At 47.0% G+C, this 25133-nt stretch overlaps 2 protein-coding genes across 2 annotated transcripts; both read right to left on the minus strand.

The window, feature by feature from the left end:
• Window positions 1-522: 522 nt before the first annotated feature.
• Window positions 523-4548, minus strand: TMEM223 (transmembrane protein 223). Its single transcript, XM_035098376.3, has 2 exons — window positions 3948-4548; window positions 523-2174 (listed from the first exon to the last, which is right to left on the minus strand). Exons 1-2 carry the CDS (start codon window positions 4420-4422, stop codon window positions 1882-1884), a joined length of 768 nt encoding a protein of 255 aa, XP_034954267.2. The 5' UTR covers window positions 4423-4548; the 3' UTR covers window positions 523-1881.
• Window positions 4549-5686: 1138 nt separating this feature from the next.
• On the minus strand, window positions 5687-24726 carry NXF1 (nuclear RNA export factor 1). The gene is made up of 21 exons (XM_035098375.3): window positions 24427-24726; window positions 22584-22797; window positions 21250-21391; window positions 18149-18232; window positions 15801-15905; window positions 15318-15398; window positions 14880-14949; window positions 14642-14730; window positions 14076-14183; window positions 13863-13972; window positions 11310-11346; window positions 11149-11217; window positions 10863-10918; window positions 10376-10483; window positions 9714-9772; window positions 9487-9602; window positions 8915-8957; window positions 8718-8790; window positions 7317-7499; window positions 7099-7159; window positions 5687-6504 (listed from the first exon to the last, which is right to left on the minus strand). Exons 1-21 carry the CDS (start codon window positions 24458-24460, stop codon window positions 6466-6468), a joined length of 1881 nt encoding a protein of 626 aa, XP_034954266.1. The 5' UTR covers window positions 24461-24726; the 3' UTR covers window positions 5687-6465.
• Window positions 24727-25133: the final 407 nt, after the last annotated feature.

A 25133-nucleotide genomic window follows, 5' to 3' on the forward strand; every position in this document is an offset into this window, starting at 1 on the left:
ACACTTGGGGAGGGGGGGGCAGACAGAAATTCAACAGGCCAAATTATCATGGAATGGAAAGGCAGTGACAGGGAATGGGGGTGCACAAACTTCAACTGTTCAGCGTCTATCACACTTCCTCAGAGATAGGGAATCTCAGGCCCAGGGGCCAAGTGTGGCCCTCCAGGCCTCTCTGTCTGGCCCTCATAACTCTCCCCATGCCACACCTCACCAGCCCCATTTCCCCTCATGAAGGTGTCTGCCTGGCTGGAATGCAGCCTCAAACTCTTAATAATGCCTCCTGGTTGTATGGATGGAGGATACAGATTGGTGTGTGTAGAAATGAGCTTACTTTAACAAAAGTCAGGCTTACATTCATTGTTCCATCCACTTTTTCTCTCTGCCCCCCCCTTACTGGCAAGTGGCCCTCAGAAGGCTGCCCAGAAGGAAATGTGGCCCTTGGGCTGAAAAATGGTTCCCCTCCTTTGCTGTATACATTGTATACATATGATTGCATTTCATCTGACCCGTCTACTGCAATTATTGTTTGCTGATGACACAACCATAATGGGTTTAATTACAGGCGGAGACGAATCTGCGTACACGGGAGAGGTTCAAAAGGTATCCACATGGTGCTCAGAGAACAATCTGCACCTAAACATTGGCAAGACAAAGGAGATGGTGTTGGACTTTCAGAGGAAGAGAGGGGAGCTAGCCCCGTTGTATATCAGAGGGGTCTGTGTGGAGAGAGTCTCTTCCTTTAAATACCTGGGAGTCCATCTTAGTGAAGACCTAACTTGGAAGGTCAATACAGCCCAGGTGGTTAGGAAGGCCCAACAGAGACTTCATTTCCTTAGGGTCTTGCGAAAGAACAAGGTTGGACAGCAACTGATGATTTCCTTCTATCGGTCCACGATAGAAAGTGTTCTCTCATACTGCATTACGGTGTGGTATGCTGGTTTGACAGCCATGGACAGAGAGTCCCTATGGAGGGTGGTGAAGAGAGTCCGCTAGATGTTATCGCGGGAGACCGTTGCCTCAGAAGAGCAAGGAACATTCTCAGGGATGACTCACACCCTGGCCAGCACCTTTTCAATCTCCTGCCTAGAAGCATGATAAGCCGCACCAACAGGTTAAAGAACAGTTTCTACGCATGGGCCGTGAGGTTGCTGAATGGAAGACAGCAAAATTGCAGCTGACGTTCAGGGTTCGTGGTAGTACGACAGCACCTAGCGTGAAACAAGGACCGAGAGATTGTGGGGGGGATGGGGGGCTCGTTTAATCTCCCTGTAAACAAGTGGTACACTGACAATAAAGTATTTCTATTTCTATTCTACTTCTATTTCTCTCCTTGTTAAAAGGCACAGGAGCCTCTCCAGAAATAAAGGTGGCAGCTCTGCAAAGGAGAAATTCAATGATCTCCAGTTAAGGCAGGATGAGATCCTGGAGATCAACCAAGCAGCCATCACAACAACCTTAATTCTTGCTACCAAGACACAAGCACACATTTCCCACCCCCCTCTGTCATCCCAAAGATTACAGAGAAAAATGCACTATGAATGTGTTGGGAGGGACGAAAAAACCCTGCAAAAATCAGGTTGGTGCTTTCTAGATTTTTAACAAACAAGCTAATCAACTCTGGATCCAGGGCAATCTCAGCCTCTCTTTCTTGCTCTCTCTCATTCCCTCTCTCTCTCCAGATGAGCTTCCATTTACCCCAATACATCATGCATCAATTGTCTTTTTCAAAGCACAGAAGAGCTGAGAAGCCATTTAAGAGCTGCTTCTAGGCCTGGGATCTGCCTGCTGGATATGCCCAGTCCATCTTTCTCCGTCTTCACAATAGCCCAGGATGCAGAACGGGCCCTCTCCTGCACCTTTCCCCTTTAGCAGCGCAGTGCCTCACAGCTTGCGATAAGCGCCAACAGTGATGTCAAAAAGCTTTGTGTTGGTGATCCGTCCCTGTTTGTCCAACAGGAAATAGAAGGATCTCCCCTTAACCTTGAGTGGCATCATCGCTGGCACCTCCGAACGATGGGACATGCAGGAAACATGGCGAAGAGGGACCGTGAAGGACGAGGTCAAGCCCAAGGGGTAATAGGTGGTAAAGGTCACCTCCTGCCCACCTCGGTGCAGCAAAATCCGGCTCACAGAGCGTCGGGAAAAGACAAAACCTGCCGCCAAGATCAGAGAACCTGCAGAGGAACAGAGCAGGATGTCAAGTCGAGCTGAGATAACCTACTGGTCAGGCTACTGCAATGCCTGATATATCCTAAGGCTGCCGTGGGAGTAGGGTTGCCAAACTCAATAGAGGACAGGACTTCTGTGCCTTTAATTGCCCTGCTCTCTTTTGAGTCTGGAAACCTTAAAGAGAAACCAGCAGACCCTTTGTTTAATTTCCAAGCAAAGGGTCTGCTGATTTCTCTTTTAAGGTTTCCAGACTCAAAAGAGAGCAGGGCAATTAAAGGCACAGGAGTCCTGTCCTCTATTGAGTCTGGCAACCCTACCTGGGAGATGGTTCAGAAATGGCAGGTGGTTCAGAATTCAGTTGCTGGGTTTCTGACTAGGAAATTTAATCATCATGTACTAGTGCTTCACCAATGCAAATGCTCCTACTCTGGTTTTTGGACCCGATTCAAAGAGATTGTGACCTTCAAAGACCTTCATGGCTTAGGACCAAGGCCCAGGTGCTTCTGCCAGCTGAGCTGTGACAGACCTATGTCAAGGAAAGGCCTGTTTTGTGGTAGCAGCCGCCCTGTGCAATTTCCCACAGAAACTGGACTTGCACCTGCTTTGATACATTTGGGTGCCTGTGTCAACCTGGTGCCTTCATGGATGCTTCAGACTACAGCTCCCACCTGCCCCAGTCATGGCTGTTGGATCTGATCTTTTGTCCTGGTTATAAGCCTGAGTTGGGCAGGGAGTGTCTTATTTTTATTGGGTTGTATCCATGTTAATTCTACTCAGGGGAGAACCCCTGAAACAAAGAGCATGACTGAGGCCTCATCTGCACCTTATATTTAAAGCAACATTATGCCACTTTTAACAGTCTTGGCTTCCTCCAAAGAATTCCTGGGCCTGCCATTTGTTAGTGGTGCTGAGAGCTGTTAGGAGACCCCTATTCTCCCCATAGAACTACACTTTCCGGAGTGGCTTAACAATCAATCCTTCTTTCCAAGAAACTCTGGGAATTGTAGTTCTGTGAGGGAGATGGCAAGGGAGGTCTCCTAACAATTCTCAGTACTGTTAACAACAACAACAACAACAACAACAACAACAACAACAACAACAACAACAACAACTGTTAATATTTATTATTTGTACCCCGCCCATCTGGCTGGGTTTCCCCAGCCACTCTGGGCGGCTTCCAACAGAATATTAAAATAATCTATTCAATATTAAAAGCTTCCCTAAACAGGGCTGCCTTCCCAGCATTGTTTGGGGGAAGCCATGCCTGTTTAAAGTGGTAATGATGCTGCTCTAAATGTATAGTGCAGATAGGGGCCTTACTTATATAAATTAATTTCAATGGCTCTACATGGGGGTAGAACTTAGTTGGCTACAACCAACGGATCTGAAAGCCACAATATTATGTTTGGTTACATTTTCCTGCTGTGCCCCACATACTATCTGTCACCAACAAGAAGCAAACCTACAATTTCATGAAAGTAAGGTTGTAAACTCCTCGGGGTTAGGGGTCTTTTTTGTTTTGCTTAGAAAAATGTGCAAAGTGCCATGCACATTGTGGCACATACCGGTAGCTCAATCGCTAGAGCATGAGACTCTTAATCTTAGGGTCGTGAGTTCAAGCCCCATGCTAGCCAAAACGATTCCTGCATTGCAGGGGATTGGAATAGATGACCCTCGTGGTCCTTTCCAACTCTACAATTCTATAACAACGAAGAGCAACCAATGCTAATAAGTAACCCCGGAGGAGGAGCGAGCAGAGCAATCCAACCCTTCCTTACCCACGGTCAGGCAAGAAGCAGTGAAACCGAAGCGCCACTTGTTGGAGCTCAACTGTATCGTGGCTCCTCCCGGCAGAGTTGGCAGAGGGCGCTCCCCATGCTGGGGATCCGGCTCCGGCCGGCTCGCCCCAACATCCCGCAAGCCGTAGAAAGCGAAGTGTGCCAGATACGCCCAGAACACGAACTGGCCGGCGCAGAACAGCCCAAGAATACGGAAAAAACGGCCTCGATCGTGCTGGAAAAGCAAGACATCCCGGGACACATTAGTATCCAACGGGAAGGCGGTCTGCACGCCCCGTGCGCCCCATCGCCAAGGCAGTTCCGCGCCGTGCGCGCTTCGCGCGCCCCAGCTCCAAAAGCGCACGGTGTGCTGTGGACCCGTGGGGCCCCAGAGCCTCCAAACCACGCAGCCTCGGGACCCCCCACCTGCCAGCCCCCCGATCCGCAGCCCAGCTCGCCATGTGCAGTGCAACATTCTTGAACCGCTTTTGCCAAGGTCAGCTGCAGCCAAAGAGGCTCATGGGAATTGTAGTCTTTCTCCCCTCCCTTTTCTTCTTAACCCACTTCCCCTTTTCTGGAGTCATAGGCGGATGCTCGTTTCGGACGCCATCTTTGGGAAGGGCAGCCTTAGCTTCCGGTCAGTTACCAAAACTGGCAAGACTGAGGAAGTGCACACTACTTTGAAAGCACATCCTTTCCCTCAGAGAATTGCCGAATTGTGAAGAGTGCAGTTTGTGGGGCGCCAGAAGCTGCAACAATAATTTTAAAAAGATACCACGTGTGTCATGTACAGTACAGAGAATAGGTGACAAAGATGGAGAGGGATCTAGAGACCCAAAGGTTGAATAAATTAGGTCTGTTCAACCTGGAGCTATTGTAGAGGCCAGGGTGAGTAAAAAAGTAATCTAACGTCACCTGCAAGGCACCAACTCCCAACATCCTTGTGGCATTAGCCATACTGGCTGGTGCTGTTCAGAGCTGGGAGTCAAGCAACTACAGGAGGGCGCTGCATTCACTACTCCTGGCATAAATCACAGAGCCAATTTATTTTCTGTTGCTCAGAGGGTAGGACCCAAACTGACAGGTTCAAATGACAGAAGGATTTAGACGGGGGGAAAATTGTATATAAATTTTCTTTTAAAAAAATAAAAATAAAAAATATATCTTTTTTAAAGGATTTAGACTAAAAGTGGATAGCTATCTATCAGGGTTGTTGTAGCAGTGGATTCTCTGTACTGATAAAAGGTTTTGGCTTGAGTTGTGAGTTGAGTTGTCCCCTTCCAACTAATTCTGGTCACCTAAGCACAATTCAGTGTTGGATAACACCCTCCTCCATCACAGTCTTAAAAAATAAAGCTTCATCCAAGGCTCCTGGGTCACTGAGTGACGTCTCTGTATATAACATGGAGCAGGGGATCTTGCAGATCTCCAGGGCTGCAAGAGGAGCAATCTTCCACAGGGAAGAAATAAAAGATAACACAACCTTGCTCTCCTTTTCAGAGGAAGCAGGATAAACTCAGGCCAGGAGGCCAAAGCATTAAGACCTCCCTACACACTTCTTTTTAAAGTAATAAAAGATTGCGAATGATGGAAAGGTATGCTTATTTACATAATTTGTACATTTGAAAGAACTTCCACAATTATAAGTCGTATGTGGCCAAAAAGGAAAAAGAAACCCACATAGTAAAAGGAAGTGATCTTATCTTTAGTTTAGAACATCATCACATGAATGCACACCATGGTTTTAATAACAATTTTACTAAACACAGTGTTTTCAAGAACTACAGGCAGAAAAGAAACACGGAAGCTACAGCTTGCTAGGTGTGTGGACCCCAAAGCTTCCTCTCATTTAAGCAGTGAGTGACAGCAAATCCGACGTCCTGCAAGGGCTGTGCTTCAGAGGCCATCCATTCATCCAGGGTCTCACATACCTAAAGTCCTCTAAAGCAACCTAGAACTAGGAAACCCACTGTCTCTCTGGCACCATCAGGATGATCAATTGTACCTCAAAGGACATGGCGGGTGTGTGTGCTGCGACGGCGGTCTTTTGCAGGTTGGGGGTTTATCATTCCTCCTGCCCTCTAGGGATATAACCCTTGTTCCATGTTGGGAACTACTGACTACTTCTTACTCTAGGCACATACAAGACTCAACTCCCAAGTCGGTAGCAGCAGGGAAAAAAAGGTATGCTAAAAATCAGCTTTTCAAATTAAAAGGGAGGTGGGAGAACCCAAAAACGATCAAGTGCCTTTCCTCAAAATTCCCATGGTCGTCAGTGTCTGTTGTTAGAAAATCATGTCATCTGTCGCTGCAGGCAGGAGGTGCTGCCTCTTCCACAAGGGTCTGTTTTCACTGCCTTTGCCCGCAGTCCAATGGCAACACGGACAGGTGCAGCCTTCACAGTCACAACAGGGTAGGAGTCTCTTTAATTTACAAACTTTCATTTATTTACAAAACAAGAACCCAAAGGATAAAACGCTGCTTGGCTGGCTTTGGTAAGGGCAATGGCAGCAAACGCTCAGTTGATGAAAGCTACTTCTGGGATCTTCCCCTCAGCCTAGAAGAGAAAAGGAAGAGTAAGAAGTTAACAGCAACCACCTCTCCTCCATGCCTGGTTCTACAAGGAGACTGAGACAAACATGAAGCTGTCAACAGAACCCAGGGGTTTTCCAGAGGCTCACGGGGTTGTGATAAAAAAAGTTTGCCCAAATCCGTACTTGACTCCTCTTCCAAAGGTCAGTTAAGAGGCCAGTAAGGGGACAACATATTCTAAGGACAGCCACCTGTCCAAAGGCAAAGTCTGCTACAGATCAGCTTCTCATTACTACACTATGGATGAAAAGCAAAAGAGCAGAAACCAACAGCAATGGTTTCTGGATGCTTTCGCTTCAAATAACTCTGAATACACACATCAAGACATATTACATATGGGATGGGCCTTCCTTGCAAACTTCCTCTGGGGGAGAAACATGACCCTCAAATACGGCACATCAGACCCTGAGAATGAAGGAAAAGCCACCCAGGGGTTCTCCCCTGTAACAGAACTGCAGTGCAGTGCAAATCCATTCCAGCCATCACTTTCTGTCTCCAGTTCTTAAGCCTGGCAGCAGCATCTGGTGGTCTCATTCTAAAAGGGCACCAAGGCACTCACCTTGAGCTGGGTAAAAACCTGGGCTGCATGAGCGTAATTCCAATCATTGTCCAAGAGGCACCTGGGCAAGGGTAGGGAGAGATGTTAAAGTCATGAGATAGCAGCATAACCTAATCTCATTTTGCAACTGCTTTCCCCTCCCTGCCCTCCTCCCTGATCTCAAGACCATCTCCCACTCCTTTTTCCCAACTGCCAGCCCCCAGCAACTCCAGACTCACTTCTGAGACCACTCAAGATTCATGCCCGACTGCAGTGAGAAATTCTGCAGCATTTCCTGCTGCTCTGCCGTGAGCGTGGGTACCGGGCTGGAGGAGGGCGTGGGCGCTGGCATGACGAAAGCTTTGCGGATTTCCTTGTTGGTGGCCTTACGAATGAATAGCTGATCATTCACAACGCACAGCCTGTGGAGGAGGGGAAAAGAGCCAGCAGTGGTTAATGAAGGGGCTGCAAGCCTATGGGCTGCTCAACACCCAACATAAGGAGGAAATGTCGAGGGGAGGGTAGTCAGAATGCCCCCTTTCACCGTCTACCCTTTCAATCTGAGACCTGACTATTGCTGGCCACCCCTCTGATGGCAAGTGGAGGAGGTTAGGATCTGCTAAGGCAGGCATCCCCAAACTTTGGCCCTCCAGATGTTTTGGACTACAATTCCCATCTTCCCCGACCACTGGTCCTGTTAGCTAGGGATCATGGGAGTTGTAGGCCAAAACATCTGGAGGGCCGCAGTTTGGGGGTGCCTGTGCTAAGGCATACACAGGGCCTCCTACAGCTTGCTTGCATCTCTTGCCAAGCACTGCAGGATGCTCCCATAAATAAAGGAGCAACAGCTAGACGTATACTTGCTTCTGCCTTCACTAAGGAGAGAAGGTCGCCATATTCTAACAGTAGCAAAAAGTGTGGCAAATATTAAAAGTGCATCTAGCCAATGTTCAGTAAAATGGGTCCTGAAGTCAGAGAAAAAATGAGACACACCAGCGTGTTCCCACTGTTCCTGTTGGAGGTCAACTACAGCAAAAAGGAATTGTCACTAGATTCGATTTCTGATAGCAGAGTGGCTATCAGGCAGCAATCAACCTGTCTTGATGGCCTGGCTTTTAAAACTGTGCTCCAAGGAACCACTTTAAAATTTACTGAGAATATATACTTTGGTGACACAGGAAGCTGCCTCATACCAAGTCAGACTGTTGGGCCTAGCTCAGTATTGCCTGCACTGACTGGCAGCAGCTCTCCAGGGTTTCAGGTGAGTTTTTCCCCCAGCCTTACCTGGAGATACTGGGGACTAAGTTTAGCACCTTCTGCATGCAAAGCAGATGCTCTAGCACTGAGCCCTTCCCCAACCAGCGCCAGGCTGTCCCCTAGAAATTGGCCAGTGGTCCACCAGTACAGATATAAATCACTGGGAAAAATCAGATTGCTCCTCCATAAGCTAGCCAATCCCCCGATGCCTCCAGCACTTTAAAAAGCCTTTGACGTTCCCAGCTCCTGACAGACATGGCTTGCTAAGGCTCTGTCTCTCATCCCCCTATAAATATTTCATCATTCTCCCAACACCTGCCCCTTTCAGACACACGTCTTGCAATCCCTGGATTTGTCAATGCCCTGAAGCTCATAACCCTTACCCATTATTGCCAGCAGGCACAACAATGAACACACGGGTGAAGGCGCGCACCGAGTCACGACACCTGCCATCCACTGTAGAATTTAGAAAGAAAGCACAGGTTAGAGTTTTCAATAAGGGGCACTGGGTGCTGCAAGTGTTCTGGCTTTCCCACTGTTCAGGATGTGTCACAAAGCAGGCTTTTAACAGCACACTCACCTTCCTTGAAGACCCCATTGACGGTGAAAGACAGCAGCGTGTTCTGCAATAAGAAAAGAAGGGTCTCAAGGCCAAAGAGATTGTGGCAGCAACTCACACAGATGTTATATACATCATTTAACATCAAGATGTATACCCCACCTTTCTGTAATGATATACTCACAGCCGCTTACAAGATAAATACACAGCAATAGAAACAATTACAATCATGCCAACTGAAAACAGGCTAAAAGGTCTGAAACAGTAGCAGCATAAAAAGAGATCTATGGATGGGTTTCCTGGAAGTAAATCGCCTTTGTTTTATCAAAAAATGAGCAGCAATAGGGGGGTATGTACTTATTTGGGGGGGTAATCAAACTTTGTTCCAGATTCCAAGATTTCCAGCTGAACAACACATATTTTGACTTCCTCCATAGAGGGAGCAATTTTTCTCAACTCCCATCAGCTACCAGGGGCAAGCCAAATCTCCACCCAACCAACAACCCATTCCTCTTCTTTCTTGTTGCCCACTGACCTCACCTACTCCTTGAAAGGTGGTAAGTGCTTGGCCAGTTCCTTCTCCCCTGACTCACCGTTTGGGCACAGACGTCCACAATAAAGGAGTTGATGTCATGCTGAGTCTTCGGGAGCTCGCTAAGGAAGGCCACAACGTTTAGCTTTGTATGCTTGAGGAGCCTGAAGCGCATGGCTGGGGGCAGAGAGAGCAGAGGGAAGGTCAATTACTATCTTCACTGAAGTAAACCCAAAGTGGAGAAACCAGCAGGTGTGTGTGTGTTAAATGCCACTGGTCATTACTTACTGGGATCCTTAAGCTTCTTCACATTCCTGCTGTTCTTGAAGTATTCAGCCAGAGTGCTCCTGCAGACAAAACAAGAACATAAACGCCTACCCATCTCCCCAGGTCTTTCTTTACATAGCAGGACGTGTATACTTGGCTGCAGTAGGCAAAATGTTGAGTTTTGAGGTAGCGTGCTGAGAGTTAAGGCTCCAAAGCTGGCTCCAAAGTAAAGCATGCAGCTCCATGTACTTTCAACCTAGTCTCTCCCTTGGTATGAGGATTTTAAAAAAAGTAAGTTGTGGAAGTATCGCAAATCCCTGCCCTCTGAACAGTCTAGTTAGATTTATTTAACACCAAATCTTCTTCCCAATCAACACAATGCAACCAAATGTATGGCATCCTACAAAAAGATTTCATGCTTGCAAAGCGTGAAATACTTGAATGGGAGGCATGTGCAAGATCCACACACAGCTCTTTGAATCTCCTTGTGACTAATACAAGCAACTCTTGTTTACTTAGTATAGGTTGCAAAATACCCCACATCTTGGCACAGAAACTTTGGAAAGAAAGGGTGCACACAGCCTGTCTCACACCATGTCACACCAAAATCAAAGCACAGTGTACTGGGCAATGTGCAGTCCTCTCCCATGGCAAGGGAATGAATGTCAGAAGCATAAACTTACCTGGAATGGTTGTGTAGTGAGAAGGGGATGCTCAGGGAGCAGCAGGCTCCATCGTGGTAGGCGTCCAATAACCCTTGCCGGTCCCCAGAATCATAGACAGTGTAATATCTGTGGGAGAATACCAACATTGCTAAAGAAACAGCCAGAATGGAAGCAAGGCTTTATTATTTCTATTATGTTATTTCCATTGTATTGGGTACTGTGCCTCAATAAACCCGTTTGCTTTTTTCAATTACAGTAGAGTCGGTGGTCCTTTTTGCTAGCCAAGTTTTATACACTGGAATGCAATTTCAAACCCTGGTTTTCAAATGCCAGCCAGCATTACCACTGCCCTCTTCCCAGGAACTAACTTAAAACCGAAGATCTTTACCCTCTCTTTTTTTTTCTCCAGCTCCCCCTTTTGTGTGTCCCAAATCCCCCAGGTTCTAAACCTGTTGGAAGGGACTCTGGTTTTCTTTAACGTGCAAGACCTTGCAACTCTACTTACTGTTGCAGAAATCGCAGGATCAACGCTTTCAAGTCTTCAGAGCCAAAATAGCTGCCCTGAGTGAGGAGAGTCAAAGAGAGAAGCTGAATGTTAATCTTTCCCCCTCCATTCCTCCCAAACACCAAGCAAAACCTACCAAACACCCTCTCAGCACCAGCCCTAAGGCATCCTATGCTACGGCCCACACTGAGCAATGGGAATGAAGCAAGGGCTCGAAAGGCACCAGCTTTCTCAGTACAATAGAAACACAGGCCCTCTCCTTTGCCCCTTCCGAGCATTTCTGTACCTTAGTAGGGGGAAGCGTGGTAGGTGCTTCGAGATCAAAAGCGATAGGAGGGGGCAGTTCATGGCCGTCCTGTGATGGGAGAGGCAGAAGGGTAAGGCAACAGTACTGTCAGATACAAAAGCTGGCTCAGAATCCACCTGGAATTTTAACAATTCACTCACCAGCCTCAGCAGCTTTGGAAACCGTTCGCGGATGGCGCTGTCAGAAAGGGGAAAAGGAGTGAATGAAAGAGCTTTGTGCCCCAAGAGCACTGCCCTCCCCCCACCCGTGGCCTACCTTGGTGGTCCCCACCTTCTGCTACCACCATCTTCCTACTACAGCCAGTGCTACCTGAACTACATCCTGTTGTGGCCTCTACCCGTCCTGGCCACTGGCCATCATTCTCTAAAGCATCCTTTAAAACCAAGATGGGCACTCTTGCAAAAAGAAGGTGCCTCAACTGCTGCCAGGAGGTGGAGGGTAATCAATTTGTTATCCTGGGCCAAACAGATGCCCACCGAATTAGATAGGCTGCCCGCAGGTGATTCAGAACCCTCACCTCACTTCCTGGATTCTGAATTACAGAGCAACAACCAGCTCCTCAAATGGGAGAACTTAGGAGACATGTCCCACAAGGGGCAGGGTTTCATTCCACACATCTGGGCCTTTTTAGGAGCGTGGAGAAACATCACAAAATAGTGGCATTACTCACCAGAATCTTTTAACGAATTCCCCCCCCCCAGGCTCTCAAACTGTATGTTTCTTTGGAAGCCTAAGAAATTTACACGTACAAGCATTTCAAGCAAAGGTAGAACGTGTACAAAATCAGGGACGGGTGGCTAAAGCTGCACGTGGAACCGTATTAGGCTCTGCATCTTCTGTCAGCCATGGAAGAAGCAACACAAATGGGATTAAAGGGATTGCATTGCTTATGCTGGATTAGACAACTACTGCAATCCAGTTTAAAGAGACATCTGATTATATTTGACATTTCCCACCCTTTGTATTAAAATCTGACTCAAGCCTCACCTAGGAGAAAATGCTGAGTCAGCTTTCCTTTAATATTGCCAGACAATTTAAGGGAAAAGTTGATCAATTTCATTATTATGGTTCTGTCACTTGATACCATACAAGGGTGAGTGACAGTTAGCCAATTTCAAAAAATTAGCAGGTAGCAGAACACAGCCTTTAAAGTAAAATGCTCTGGTACTCTTCCCGTGGTAGTTTTACACATCACACGGGTGCAAGAGGCAGAAGTCTCCAAAGCCATGCTACTCAAAGTCTCCCTCTGCACTTACCTGAGTATGTACTCACCCGCATGGCTCAATTTATAGGAGGAACGCTCCACTGAGGCCAGAGGGCAGGGGCAGGGAAGGGAAAGTAGGGGAATGGACAATAATTCCCACTGGTCATGGAGATGCCTGAGCCAACTTTCTGGCACCCAACTTAAAACAGCTTTGGGAGAGTTCCTGCATCAAGGCCCAAATCTAATTAATGACCGTGGAAGATGCGGGTGGGGGTGGGGGAGGGAGAAGCAGAGGGACGCCAGAGCGATGGAAACAAAGAAAAAAGGCCTGGAAACTCCTCCCTACTGATGCACAGCCTCATCCATCCTCCACACTGCCCCTCTTGACGCTCCAACCCTGCAGAGATACAGATGCCTTGGCCACACCAACTGGACTTCCAAGTGTACAACTGAGGGAGAAAGAGTTTTACTTGCAAGAAGCTTGTCACTTCAGTCTGCTGTTGCTGCTGCTCCACCCAGAGTCAGCACCATCGTCACTCCCAGATCACCAAGAAGCAAAAGTCTCCCCATTAGAAATGGCGCAGAGGCTGCCCAAAAGCTACTTGCCGACGACAAGCCTGTGAAGGAGGGTTCTGGTGCCTTGTGTTTGCCAACTTCCCCGGAGGTGGGCGGAAGGGCTTCGTTTGGCCACTGTGCGACTGTGCCTGTCTTAGGTCGTTCCTTCCGCAAGGAATCTTACCCGTCACTGGCTAACCAGCCATCTGTGAGAGCCAAACGCACCAGGGGCACCCCAGGATTTAGCAGCTTGGCTTCAATTCTCCAAAAGAAAGACTTCCGTGTGCCTCTGCGCAATATGGTACTTCCAGGTACAGCATTGGGGAGCCACAGTATATAAATATAGAAGCAGGCAAGGCCACGAGCAAGGTGGCTCAGCATGGCAGGCTCAAAGGAGGGTGGCAGTGCACAAGGGGAACTTGAAAGGATGGGAAAGGCTGCGCATCCTGAGGTCCTAGAGCCCCGGGGGCAGAGAAAAGCAAGTGGTGTGTGCAGAGCGGAGAGTGGAAGGCAGACAGGAAAGTGGGGGAGGGGGAAAGGAAGATTTCAAAAGGAAGAGAAGCAAGGCTGGGGTGGCTGGGAGGTGCGATATGGCAGATCATCCACAAAAGCAAATTTCAGCTAATAAATGTTGTAATATCAATATGGGGTGGGGGAGGAGATGGGGCTGGGCAGTGCTCCAATCTGGCTGAAACAAAACCATTATCACAAGAATCACAACTCAGGATCCAGGAATGGGATGCAGCATCTTCAGAGACTTGGCTGCAGCTGAGGCAGATGGTGCTATGGGGTAAAAATAACCAATCTGGCACCACTAGGAGGGCAAAAAAAGCCTTTTGGCAAGAAGCATCTTAATCATGCCCTGAGTGTTCTCTGGGTAGGTGGAGGTGCGCCCTTCCAGGGCATCTTAGGCAGCCCCAGGGCTACTGCTCACCTGATATAGGTAGACTGGTCGCGGAAGCTATCACACAACGGGTTGCCATCCAGCCACAGTTCCTCAAGCTTCAAGTCTTTTAACCTGTCCAAGTCACGGTCTGTCTTCAACTGAAGGGAGCCCGGAGGGAAAGAAAGAGAGAGAGCATAGTGAAGAGAGTGAGGATTTTACCCAATGGAAGATTCAGGCTGAGCTAGTGAGCATCCAGCCTACCTGGTTAGAAGACAAATTGAGGATCTTCAGGTTGGGAGCCTTCTGGGGCAGCTCAGCCATATCATCCAGTCGGTAGAGCTTGTTGTCACTCAGGTTCAGAGAAAGGAGCTGCAAGGACAGATTGGGGGTGGGTGGGAATTGTGAGGTGTGAGTGAGAGATGTGCTTTTTGCCACCAAGTGACCTCAAGGCAGTTTTTGTATTTAAAAAAACCTCATTAAAAATAAATTAAACTACAGTAAGATTTATTTATTTACATTCATATACCGCCCTCCATCTGTAGAGCAGGACAGTTCACAACATAAAAATAGAAGATAAGACACAAAATGCACAATAAATACAAGAACGAACAAACAAAAAACACAAACCCAATACCGCCACCCCTTGTAGGATGTTTGGTGTATGGTTTGTAATTATGGACCACTTACTTACAAGGGTCCATATTCATTTGAGGGCACGCTGAAAACTTTTCAGCATGAAATTTCAGAGAAATCACCAATCCCCGAGTGCACCAAGGCAAGAAAAAGGCTGGGTTGAAGAGAGGGAAAGGGAGAGAGAAATGGATGACCTCAGGAATGTTCTCCTGGATGATCCGCAGCACAGCTAGCATGCAGTTTCGGCGGCTCAACACCATGTCAATGTTCTGGGCTACCAGATCTGGGGAGTTAAAAAGTAGCATGAATCACTTCACTGCCAGCTGGAATCTGCAACAGAAACCCACCTCCGCCCCTGAAGCTGGAACCAGAGTTCTAGGTGCGTAGAAGAACAGCAGTCCCAACAGTGAAAAGGTGGGTATGGTGACCTACCTGGATCTGTGTGAAGGTTCTTCAGATCCAAGGCCTGCTGGGAACCATCATATCTTTTACTCATGCAAAGCTGGAAGGAGAGAGAAAAATTCCATTAGATAGATAAGGCCTCCGATGGAATCTTGGACAGGTTTATTCCTGCCTGCTTGAGGGGAAGAACAGAATCTCAGTACCCCAAGCAAAAGAAAAACAAACAAACCAAGGTTAGGAGGAGACTGTACAATACTCACAACCTGAACAGGGAATTGTTTTCCCACTAAAGACAGATGGCATCTCCCATTCCAACTTGCTAACCTCTTGAGACAGTTTAAAATCAAGGATCATTGTCAGGTTCCCAAAGAGAAAAACACCAGACACAAACCACTTCTGGGAATGCAGGGCAGATGGGCAAGTGGATGGCAAGACAATAGTACTGAAGTTCTGGCACATTCCACTCACCTTCAGCTGCTCAATCTCCTCTGGTTTCAATTCACGCTGGGCAGATGTTGGTGGACTGCATGGGTTTGCAAGTATCACAACCTGAAAGAAATGCCAGTTGGAGATTGGATGGGTGCTGGTTAATCCCTGCCCAGGCATCCTATTAATGTACGTAAAGAAGAGATCTTGCAGGTGGGCTGGATCCTAAGCTCCCCCACTCCCCTTTGAGCCACTCTGGCTGATGGGCGAGGTTGACCATTTCTCAATCACCTGACCTAACAACTTCAAAGGAAATAATTAAGAGTGCACTCCTGATTCTTTCCTTTCTTCCTTTGCAGGCACTGCTTGAATCTAAGCTGGGTCAGCAAAAGACAATCACATGAGGCAAGTCAGATCTATAACTGATCAAGCATCCTCCTAGTCTGGACATAGCTCCTCACCCTCCAACCTCATGTATCCCCCCCCCCCAATAGCCCCAGGCCCACAGAAGAAGAACAAACAAACCTTGTAGCCATCTGGGGCAACAATCTTTCGAGACACCTGTTTGAGGGCGTTGACTGCAGAGGCATCTTCCACATAGAACAATACCCGATTATTGGCATAGTGTAGCTGCGGCAAGAGGGGGAAAGGTGTTGGTGTGAGACAGAGCTCATTATTCTTTAATTAGAAAAAAATGAGCTGAGCTTCATAATTATTAAAGACTATACAACATGGAAGGTGCCTTGTAATGCCTCTGGGCACAGCTTTGTTTTTTTTTTATTTTTTTTAAAAATATTTTTATTAATTTTCCAATTAATACCAATTATATCACATTCAATATTTCAAATTATACACATATATATATCAATCAGACCGAATGTTATGCCAAATCATCTAAAGAATTTTTTATTTGGGTTCCCATGCTTCAAGAAATTGGGAATTCCTCGCAACTGTCCACTGCCGTCTTTTTTCTAAAGTTCAAATCGTCCTTCAAGTTCATAATAATCCAGATCTTCCCCTTACAGTCACATAGATGTTTTCCACTTTCACGATTGTTTCCCAGCTGCTGATATAAATATCAAACAAAGTCTCACAGATGTTCTTTCTCCTGTGTGAGTTAATCAGTCCAGCCTCCCCATAAATCTTCTTAATGGAGCTCCTGTTGCGTTGAAGCAATTCGAAGTAGCGCCATCTTAAAAAGCTCAAATCACTTTCGCTTTCCTCTCATGGCCATGAAAATTTACGATCATTATAGAATTTACAGCTTTTCCAGGCAGGAGACCCAAACATCAAACCATAGACTCTTGGTAAATTAATGGATCTCCTTGCCCTATAGCTGAACTTAGCTTCAGGTCGCTGCTCCAATTTAAAGTGCGTCACAGCTCATAAATCCTCCGAACGCATTCAGAACTCCTTCCGTCCGACTAGGGGGGGGCTTTTCTCATCGGCAACTCCACATCTTTAAAAAAATATGCTCAGTAACAACAGTTATAAGGTTCAACTCACACAGTCTTTTGCTTCTCTTTCACTCCAAACAAGCCAGGACATCGCGTCCGGGAAGGTACGAGGCAACAATATGAAGAAAAAAAATAAAATAAAAACTCACTCCCCTTATCGCTCCGTCCCCATCAATCCTTCTTCCAGATGCAGTACAATCTTTGACTCCTCTCACTCGGCAGCATAAATTTCTCAGCAGTAAACAGCGCTTCTTTCCCTCCTTCTGAAGTATGTCCATAGATTTAAGCCTAATTATCTTCTTTAACCATGGAAATCCCCGCCATGCAGATTAGCGTCCGGGAGTCCTGGCCCTTGTAAGTGCTCAGCCCAAGCTCCCCCCACTCCAAAAACAGTCGGAGTGGGTCTGGGGGCATCGCGGGCCAGCGGCCCCTCTCCGTAACCCCCGGAGAGGGTAGGGGGTTGCCATTTACTCCCCTAGCAACCGCCAAATTCCTTACAAAGGTCAGAGAGATGGAAAACAGGTCCGCCATTCCTGCAGGCGGAAACCGGAACCTCTCTGGGCACAGCTTTGAATGACCAGAAGGTGCAGGGCTTGGGGATTTTAAGCTTCCCCATCACCAACACTTCCTGTTAATGCCAGCCTCATGCCACCCCTAGTCTCCGCATTCCTTCATGATCCTTTTATTTCACTAGCACCAACATTTCCAAAACTGCTGAATTACCTAGGACACAGTATGTTTTTCCCTAGATTAAAATTTCACTCAGGTACATTTCACTCAGATGCTCAAAAATGACAAACATTTTCTTGATTGGTTCCGGGGGGGGGGGGGAGAGCAGTACCACTCCCTTCAATTGCAGAGAACTACAATTAATTCCTCCTGGCATCCTGCTCAGGTGGTTAAGGCCTATAGAAGCAACTGGGCATTCTAAGCAATGGTGGTGACTCAGGGATTCCCCTGTACCCGTCAGCTGGAGCATAAGATGCTAGGGTATAGAGCTTCAATTATGGGAGAAAGTTGAGGAACTTCACACAAGCTCCATTCCTTGACTCCTCCTTTCCCCTAACAATCTTGCTTGGCATTTCTAAAAAACAATAGCTAAGTTTTCTGAGTGGAATCAATACTGGGCACACCCAAGGAAACGCAGCCCCTGCCCAGCACCTTAGATTATAAGTATTGCTGGTGCAACTTCCATCAGAATACCATTGGCAATTTATTAACTGGGGTGGGGGCAAGATCAATGCCACAAACAGCCTCCTGATCCAAATGACAATGGGTGTTGGATGCACTCAACATGGTGGTTTCAAGGAACACCTCAGCTCCTATTGCAGCACACAATTTGGGAATTGGGACTGCCAATTCTGTAAAACAGAAAGGAAAATTCTTGCCCAGGGAGCATGTGTATGCCTCTCTTACCTCCAAAGGAGTGAAGGGGACGGTGCACAAATTCTGAATGGCATTAATCAGCCAAGCCTTTTCATATTTCCTTCCATAGGGAATCTGAGGGAGGAGGAAGCAAAAAAGTCAATCAAGGCAAGAAAGGTCTAAAGCAGAAACATACCAAAGCTTTGATGTGGCAATAATATCCAGCTCTCAAGTCCATTTGCCAATTGGTAGGTTGGGGACATTTTTCACTGCATCAGTGGGGAAGAAAGAAAAGCTTTTGGCTAATCTGGAAACCTGGGAGGCACCCATTTTATAACCTATGGGATTAAAAATGCTACAATTCAGCTGGAAAGAGAACAAAGGGAGATGCTTCTTCCTGGCAGTTTTGAGAATTCTAGGCATAGGTGAAATGGGAGCAGCAAGATTTTGACTTCCCATTTAGGAAAGTGCAAAAGCTATAGAACTGGAAGTCCATTGTAGATGACTGAAGGGCTTTGGCTAGGGATGCACAAATCAGCCTATTTCCATGTCAATCATATGGCCATCCCTTCTCTTTTTTTGTGGATAAAGGTAATGCAAAAAGTTTATGTACATTAGATTGTGTATAAAGCGTGTATATTCTTCCCCTAAAATATATCTGTTTATTACTTTCAATGCTTTTTCCTGCTTAACAAAAATGAATTTTGTATGCATCCCCCACAAAAAGATTCACATGTTTGAACCAAAACTGTGGAGCAAAATTTGGAGAAATGTGTCATCTTCTTGACAGCTACGTTCCAATTCACATGTAAGTGGGATCAGCAAATGAGATATGTTCACTTTAAAATGCAGACTGCACAAATTTCTCCTCCATTCCTAGCTCTGGCCTATCACCCTCTGACACCTTCTCAAATCGGTTCTCTAGCAAAACCAGTTGACCCAGGCATATACGCTGAACGGCTGGCCTGGACATGTTGGGAGAAATAAATCAGATATAAAAGCCTGCAGCTGGAGAATCAGCTCAGGAAAAGATTTGAAAAGATGTCTAGATCCAATGGTTGATGACTTTCACTGAAGTTCCTAATCCCATTAAGCTTAGGTATAGCTATATTTAGCATCAACTGTACACAAGGGCAAAACCCGTGAGTACAAACAGTCTCTGGATACATTTCAATATGTGCAACTCAAGGACATGGACTGTTGGAAAAGTGAGACCTGACTGCTCAATCCCTGCTCCTCCTGGCTCATAAAACCTGCCAGTGGGGAGATGCAAATGCCTTGTCACAAGATAGTACTGTTCCACCAACCACAGAGCGTAGTGCTAAGATATTTAAAGGTGGGGCTCCCCCAAACCCCCCACATACTGGATAATTTCTAGCCAGTTTCCAACTTTCAATTCTTGGGAAACGTCTCTGGGCAAAAAGAGGGAGCTCACCCCTCCTGGTTTGTTCTCCTGGCCCTCTCTGCAGCTTCAGTAGCATCAACCTTCTGGACCATCTGGGTGTGATGGGACTTGGAGACACAAGGTTGTGGTGGCTCTAGTCCTTCTTAGGGCAACAGTTTCAAAAGATGGTGCCATGTGAATCCTGTCTGATGCCCTTGTTGATAGTCAATTGCATCTCTTGGGGTTCCATCTCATTTCTACATGGAACCACTGGGAGAGGTATTCTGCAGTTTGGAAGTTCTGTGTCCCCAACACCTCCTTCCATGGAGGTTTTTAAGCAGAGGTTGGATGGCTACCTGTCATGGATGTTTTAACTGAGATTCCTGCATTGCAGGGGGCTGGACTAGATGACGCTTGGGGTCCCTTCCAACTCTGTAAACATGCTGATGAGACTAACTCATTTCCATCTAAATCCCCCCAAAATCTGTTCCATGTTCGGAATCAGTGTGCAGTATTGCTAATGGCCTGGATGCCAGTGAAGAACTTGGTTTGTTTAAAATCAGGGAATGGGGATTCATGCTGTCTTGGATGGAATTGCACTTCTTCTGAAGACTTGAGTTTGCAGTTTGGGCGTACATGCAAGGACATGACCTAAAGGCCTTCTCTGATTTTTATATAACTATCCTTTTGGCCCGTCAAGCTGACTTTTCTTTTAAAAAATCAAATCATGACTAGTCTTAATATGTTTGTGGCCTCAATTTGTATCTTTGATTGGTTTCATCTGCTCTGTTTACTTATTGGCTTTAAAATATGTTATTGTAGTATTATTACGGGGTGGAATCCATGCAAGTTCTATTTAGTGTACCCCACTTAAATGAATGGGCCTAAGTTAGTCATGTTGGTTAATTTCAATGTGTCTACTTTGCGCAGGACTAACATTTGATACAGCCCACTGTTAGGCTTTCTTGGGTGTTATATGCATAAAGGCAAGATAGAAATTGAAGTAATAAATGCATTTAATCTCCACCCCCAAATACACAGTGTTAAGAGGCTTGTTTGCCAAAGTCAAACCATAGTGCTGCTTGTTTCTGTTATAAAAGAAGGCAGCATTCTCTCAACTCCAATCCTGTGAGGTTTCGCTTTTTCTCCTCCCAAACCACATGCGACTGCAAAGCTACCATGTGGGGAAGGACTGACCTGCAGATTACCAGCAGAACTGAAACTGGGAAGCTCCCTTTCTCCCCTGCAGAACAATGTTCTCATGCCTAACTCAAAAAGCGGTAGCTCCTTGTGCTTTCAGCACACTCAAGTCTGAAAATTATTCAGGTAAAGCAGCTGCTCTGTTAAATAATTAACAATGAATTAACACAAAGATTGGACTGATTGTTTCAGATCAAAGCCTGCATGAGAGCTAACCTGACCTCTACAGCTCTTCTCTGCCCACTTCTCCTGTTCTTTCTCCTCATGCTTCTGGAACATTCAATATTCAGTACTCACCTCCTACCCTGGCCTCATTGTCTCTGGTCTGCTGTTTTCTTGGTCCCCTGCTTGACCTGTTCTTCTTTGCTTAGGAGGGCATTTTGCCAGCCCCACCCTCCCCTTTAGAATCTAAGCAGTTTAGCCAATGACACACAGCATTGCTTAGGAACCGAATAAGCAAGCATCAGTCAAAACAGCAACTCTACAGGAACAGAGCACCTCTGCCAACAACAGCCAGGGGTCCTTCAAGCTCTGCTTCCAAATCCCTCCCCTCCCCCATATGACTTACTGTAATCTTGAACCAGTTCCTCTTGGGGGCATTGCTTCTGGGGCCAAGCCGTTCTATGGTATTCAGATTCTGTCTCACTGTGAGGCTTATATTGCTTAAGCCTCCCCGCTCCCGATCTCTGTTTGGACGACCGTAAGGAGTGCTGAGGAGTAGAAAACTAGATTTCAGTATGGAGTGTAGCAGAGTGTCAAATTAAGATATGAGAAACCTTGCCCAGCAAGGAAGTCTGGATCAAACACTCAAGTTATTCTACTTTGCTGGTTTGTTTCTGTGGACAAAGCAGTAATAAAAAGCATTTGGTTCCCCTCCCCCACAAAAAAAAAAGTTACAGAACTAATCAGACATTGAAATAGTAATTATACCCACAACTTAACTTTACTCAATGAACTAGGTCACTTGTGATTCTAGCACTTTTTCCAAATGATGAATACATTCAATTATCAGTTCCTTGATTATTATTATTTACTTCACAGATTCTTCATCTGGTTGCAGCCAGTTAAGTGCTATGCTGAGGAATGATTCAGATGACCTCAATTTTCCATCTTTGTAGGTGCAGGAAATGTGCACAGAGCCTCCCCACAGCAGAGAACCTGTACCTGGTTAGGCAAGAAAGGTTTGCATCCCTTCAAAGAGCTCCACCTTCTAAGCGTTTTTTTAACTAGGGTGTGTGAGGGCCTGTAAACTAGAGCATTAAAAACAGAGCAGGTCACAGGCTTTAACCATTCTGATCTTTGTTAATACCAGCTCCTTGACCTTATTCACATCCTGCCTTTAACCAAGTGATGCCCTACCCTTGTTTTTCCTAAACTTTCTACAAAAACCTTTCTATGGGGTTGGCTGGAGATCTTATGAAATTCACACACTTAAATGGTTCACTAGCAAAAAACACCCTTTTAAAAAAGTGTCCTTAATAGGGAACATCTATACTTTTTGAAAAATCACACTTTTCTGCCCCAGTGTACTTCCCAAGAAAAAGGAATGAATATTCTCTTTGCTGAAAACTATATAACCAGTACAGGATTCAAGTGTGTTTCAGACCTTACAGGAAAATGGTGGTGAAGTGTCATTCTGCACATAAGGCGGTTCTTTTTTTTTTCTTTTATACTTAGAGTTGTATCCAACTAAGTTCCACTTGGAGTAGACCCACTGAAACCAATGGACTTAAATTAGCTGTATCCATTTATTTCATTGGGCCTACACTGAGTGGAACTTAGCTGATACAACTCATGTCTATCTTATTACAATCTTCTGATATAAGTCGCTGTTCCCATTTAACTGAGGCTGAGCAACAACAAAAGTATGTTTATGTCCATCCAAGAGAACACTTTACTTACTAGCGGGATCGCAGCACATCATGAGGGTCACTCATGAGAACATCTCCGTCCTCCTCTTCAAGTCGGCTACGAGGACTGGGGCCTGCATTGCTCCAGTTCCGCGGGTGATGGTTCATCTCACTGTACATCTTTCCTCGGAAGGGGCCTCGACCTTTTCTCCTCCTCCCTGGGAAGCCCCTGTTGCCACCACCTCCACCCACACGGTCATCATGTTCTATGTAAGGGCAAAAAATTATAGTGTCAGAAGGCTGTCAAGCAAAGTATTCAGAGAAACAATCACACCAGGTAAGTCTCAAAAAGCAAACTAGAGCAGGGATAGCCAACACAACACCTTCCAGACATTGTTGGATTCCAGTTCTCATCATCCCTGGACCACTGACCATGCTGACTGGCACTAAAGGGAGCTGCATTCCCAACAATGTCTGCAGAACAACACACTGACTAGCCTTGGACCACCAATTGCCTTCTTCAACACTCTGTTCTCCCTACAAAATTCAACAAGGTGTCCTCATGCTTCTGAGTTTTCCACAGACAACTAGAGAATATCATGAACACATGACACACCTTCCCATTCACTTCCTCTTAACAATTCTCCATTCCCTATCCACACCACCATTGCCTCCCTTCAGCTTCCCCTAAGGACCTGAAATCATGGAATTCTTCTCTCCGTTTTCTTTAACTCTATCCAAATCTTCTTAGTTATCTCTGGAAAGGAACCCTCTCCAAGGAGCTTCCCTTGTCACCAGCCACCCTGCTTCATTTTTTCACAAAACCAGGTTCTCCTACCCCTGTCAGTGATAAGTGTGTGTGTGTGTGTGTGTCAGTCACATTGATAGTACTATAGACACACAAAAAAGCACTGACTCTCAAGCCTTCAAGATCCATTAGCCTCTTCTCAAAAAGAAACCTCTCCCCCCTAAGGGGGGGTCCTTGTCGTCCCCCCCCCCAATATCCACTGTCCTCACCTCCTCTCTCCTTCTGCCCTAGATCATTCCCTGCCTTAACTCCCCCCCCCCCGCTCCTCCCCCCTCCCATCCCGGCCCACAAACCCCCTTCCTCGTCTTCCACCCCTCCTTCCACAGGACTGCCAGTGCCCCACATAGTCGCCTCACGCAAAGGTTCCGGACTCCCTAGAGCAGGGGTGCCAAATTGAATAAAATGGGGGGGGCAGGTAAACCGTGCCCCACACAATCGATCACGAGACGCACACACGCCATGTGAATGGCAATGCCCAGGCATGTCCAACAGGTAGATCGTGATCTACCGGTAGATCACTGGTAGATCACTGGCTCCCCCCAAAGAAATTGAACAACTGTGGCTCCCCTAAAAAACCTCAACATTTTACCTCCTCCCTGAAGAAACAACTCAGACCCGACCCCCCCCCCCCGGGCCTTCCTCCTTCCTAAAAAAAGCTCAACAACTTTGACCTGAACCCCCCCAAAAGGGGGTAGATCACTGCCAGTTTTTAACTCTGTGAGTAGATCGCAGTCTCTTGGGAGATGCCCATCAACTTCGTTGGGGGGGGAGCGGGAGGCGGACCCTTCAAGTATCTCATTTGGGGAGCTAAAGGGAAATCGGCCCCTAGGAGTTGACTCCTAGAGCAGCTCTCCAGGCGCTGCGGGGCACATCGCTGGCGACGCGGGCCGGGGCGTTAGGGACCCGGTCACCCGGAGTCCAACAGGATCCGGAGGCAACACGTTTGGCTACCCGTGTCTTAAAAGTACCCTCTCGGCTTCGGCCCAGTTCCCACCCCCCACACCAGCGAAGCCCCCCCCCCATATTCCCCCGTCTGACCGGCCCGCCCCCGCTGCTCAAGAGCCCCCCGCCCCCGCTCCTTCCTCACCGCTGTAGCCCCCTCCTTTTCCTCCGTCGGCCATCGAGGGAAGCGGCCCTGAGGGAGCGTTGGCGCTTCCCCGAGCGCGGGATGAGGGCGAGAGAGAGGCAAGGACGCGGACAGGTACACGCACCCCGCCTCTCGCTCGAAAGATTAAAAACAATAGTAGCAGCAGCAATAAGAATGACGGTGGTGGTGATAAATCCGCTCTCGAATCGGTTGGAAAGCCAAGCCAGAGGCTCCCTCCGCTCTTTCCCTCACGAAGTATTTTTCATCCAACCGAGGGGGCCGCCACGCGCCTCACTGCGCATGCCCGAAACGGACGCGCTCGCGCTCTCCGGTGATTATAGTACGCGCGTACGTCAGGCGCGCCCTCAACGCTCGGCTTTGTGACCATAGAGGTGCTGCGGCTAGAGCTTTCCGCATCCGGAGTTCTACTTCCGGCTCGTTTAAAAAGAGAAGGAAGACGACTCCTTTGGTTCACCCTTTCACCTACAATCGCGGAGAGGGGGAGCGGCGCTCGTCGTAGGGATGAATCTCATTTTTTTGGCGCGCAGCTGTGGTTGGGCAACAGCTACCAAGCAAACAGGGCTGGGGCAAAAATAAAGTACAAACAGGAGGCCCCTGCGCTTTTACACTCCTGTGAAACGTCTGTGGTTGTCTTGTTGAGTTTTTCGAGATTGTAAAAGGCATGCCAATTTAAATTGTAGGCTGGA

This window comes from Zootoca vivipara, chromosome 16, assembly GCF_965207765.1.
Source record: "Zootoca vivipara chromosome 16, rZooViv2.hap1.1, whole genome shotgun sequence".
Lineage (NCBI taxonomy): Eukaryota > Metazoa > Chordata > Lepidosauria > Squamata > Lacertidae > Zootoca > Zootoca vivipara.

Coding starts and splice junctions, on each gene's coding strand:
- TMEM223 (XM_035098376.3), bottom strand. CDS start 4,422: ATGTTGCACTGCACATGGCGAGCTGGGCTGCGGATCGGGGGGCTGGCA. Junction 2,175..3,947: donor TGCTTCTTGCCTGACCGTGG/GTAAGGAAGGGT, acceptor GTTCCTCTGCAG/GTTCTCTGATCTTGGCGGCA.
- NXF1 (XM_035098375.3), bottom strand. CDS start 24,460: ATGGCCGACGGAGGAAAAGGAGGGGGCTACAGCG. Junction 15,906..18,148: donor TCCCCTTCACTCCTTTGGAG/GTAAGAGAGGCA, acceptor CTCTTGCCGCAG/CTACACTATGCCAATAATCG. Junction 10,919..11,148: donor CCACGCTTCCCCCTACTAAG/GTACAGAAATGC, acceptor CTCCTCACTCAG/GGCAGCTATTTTGGCTCTGA.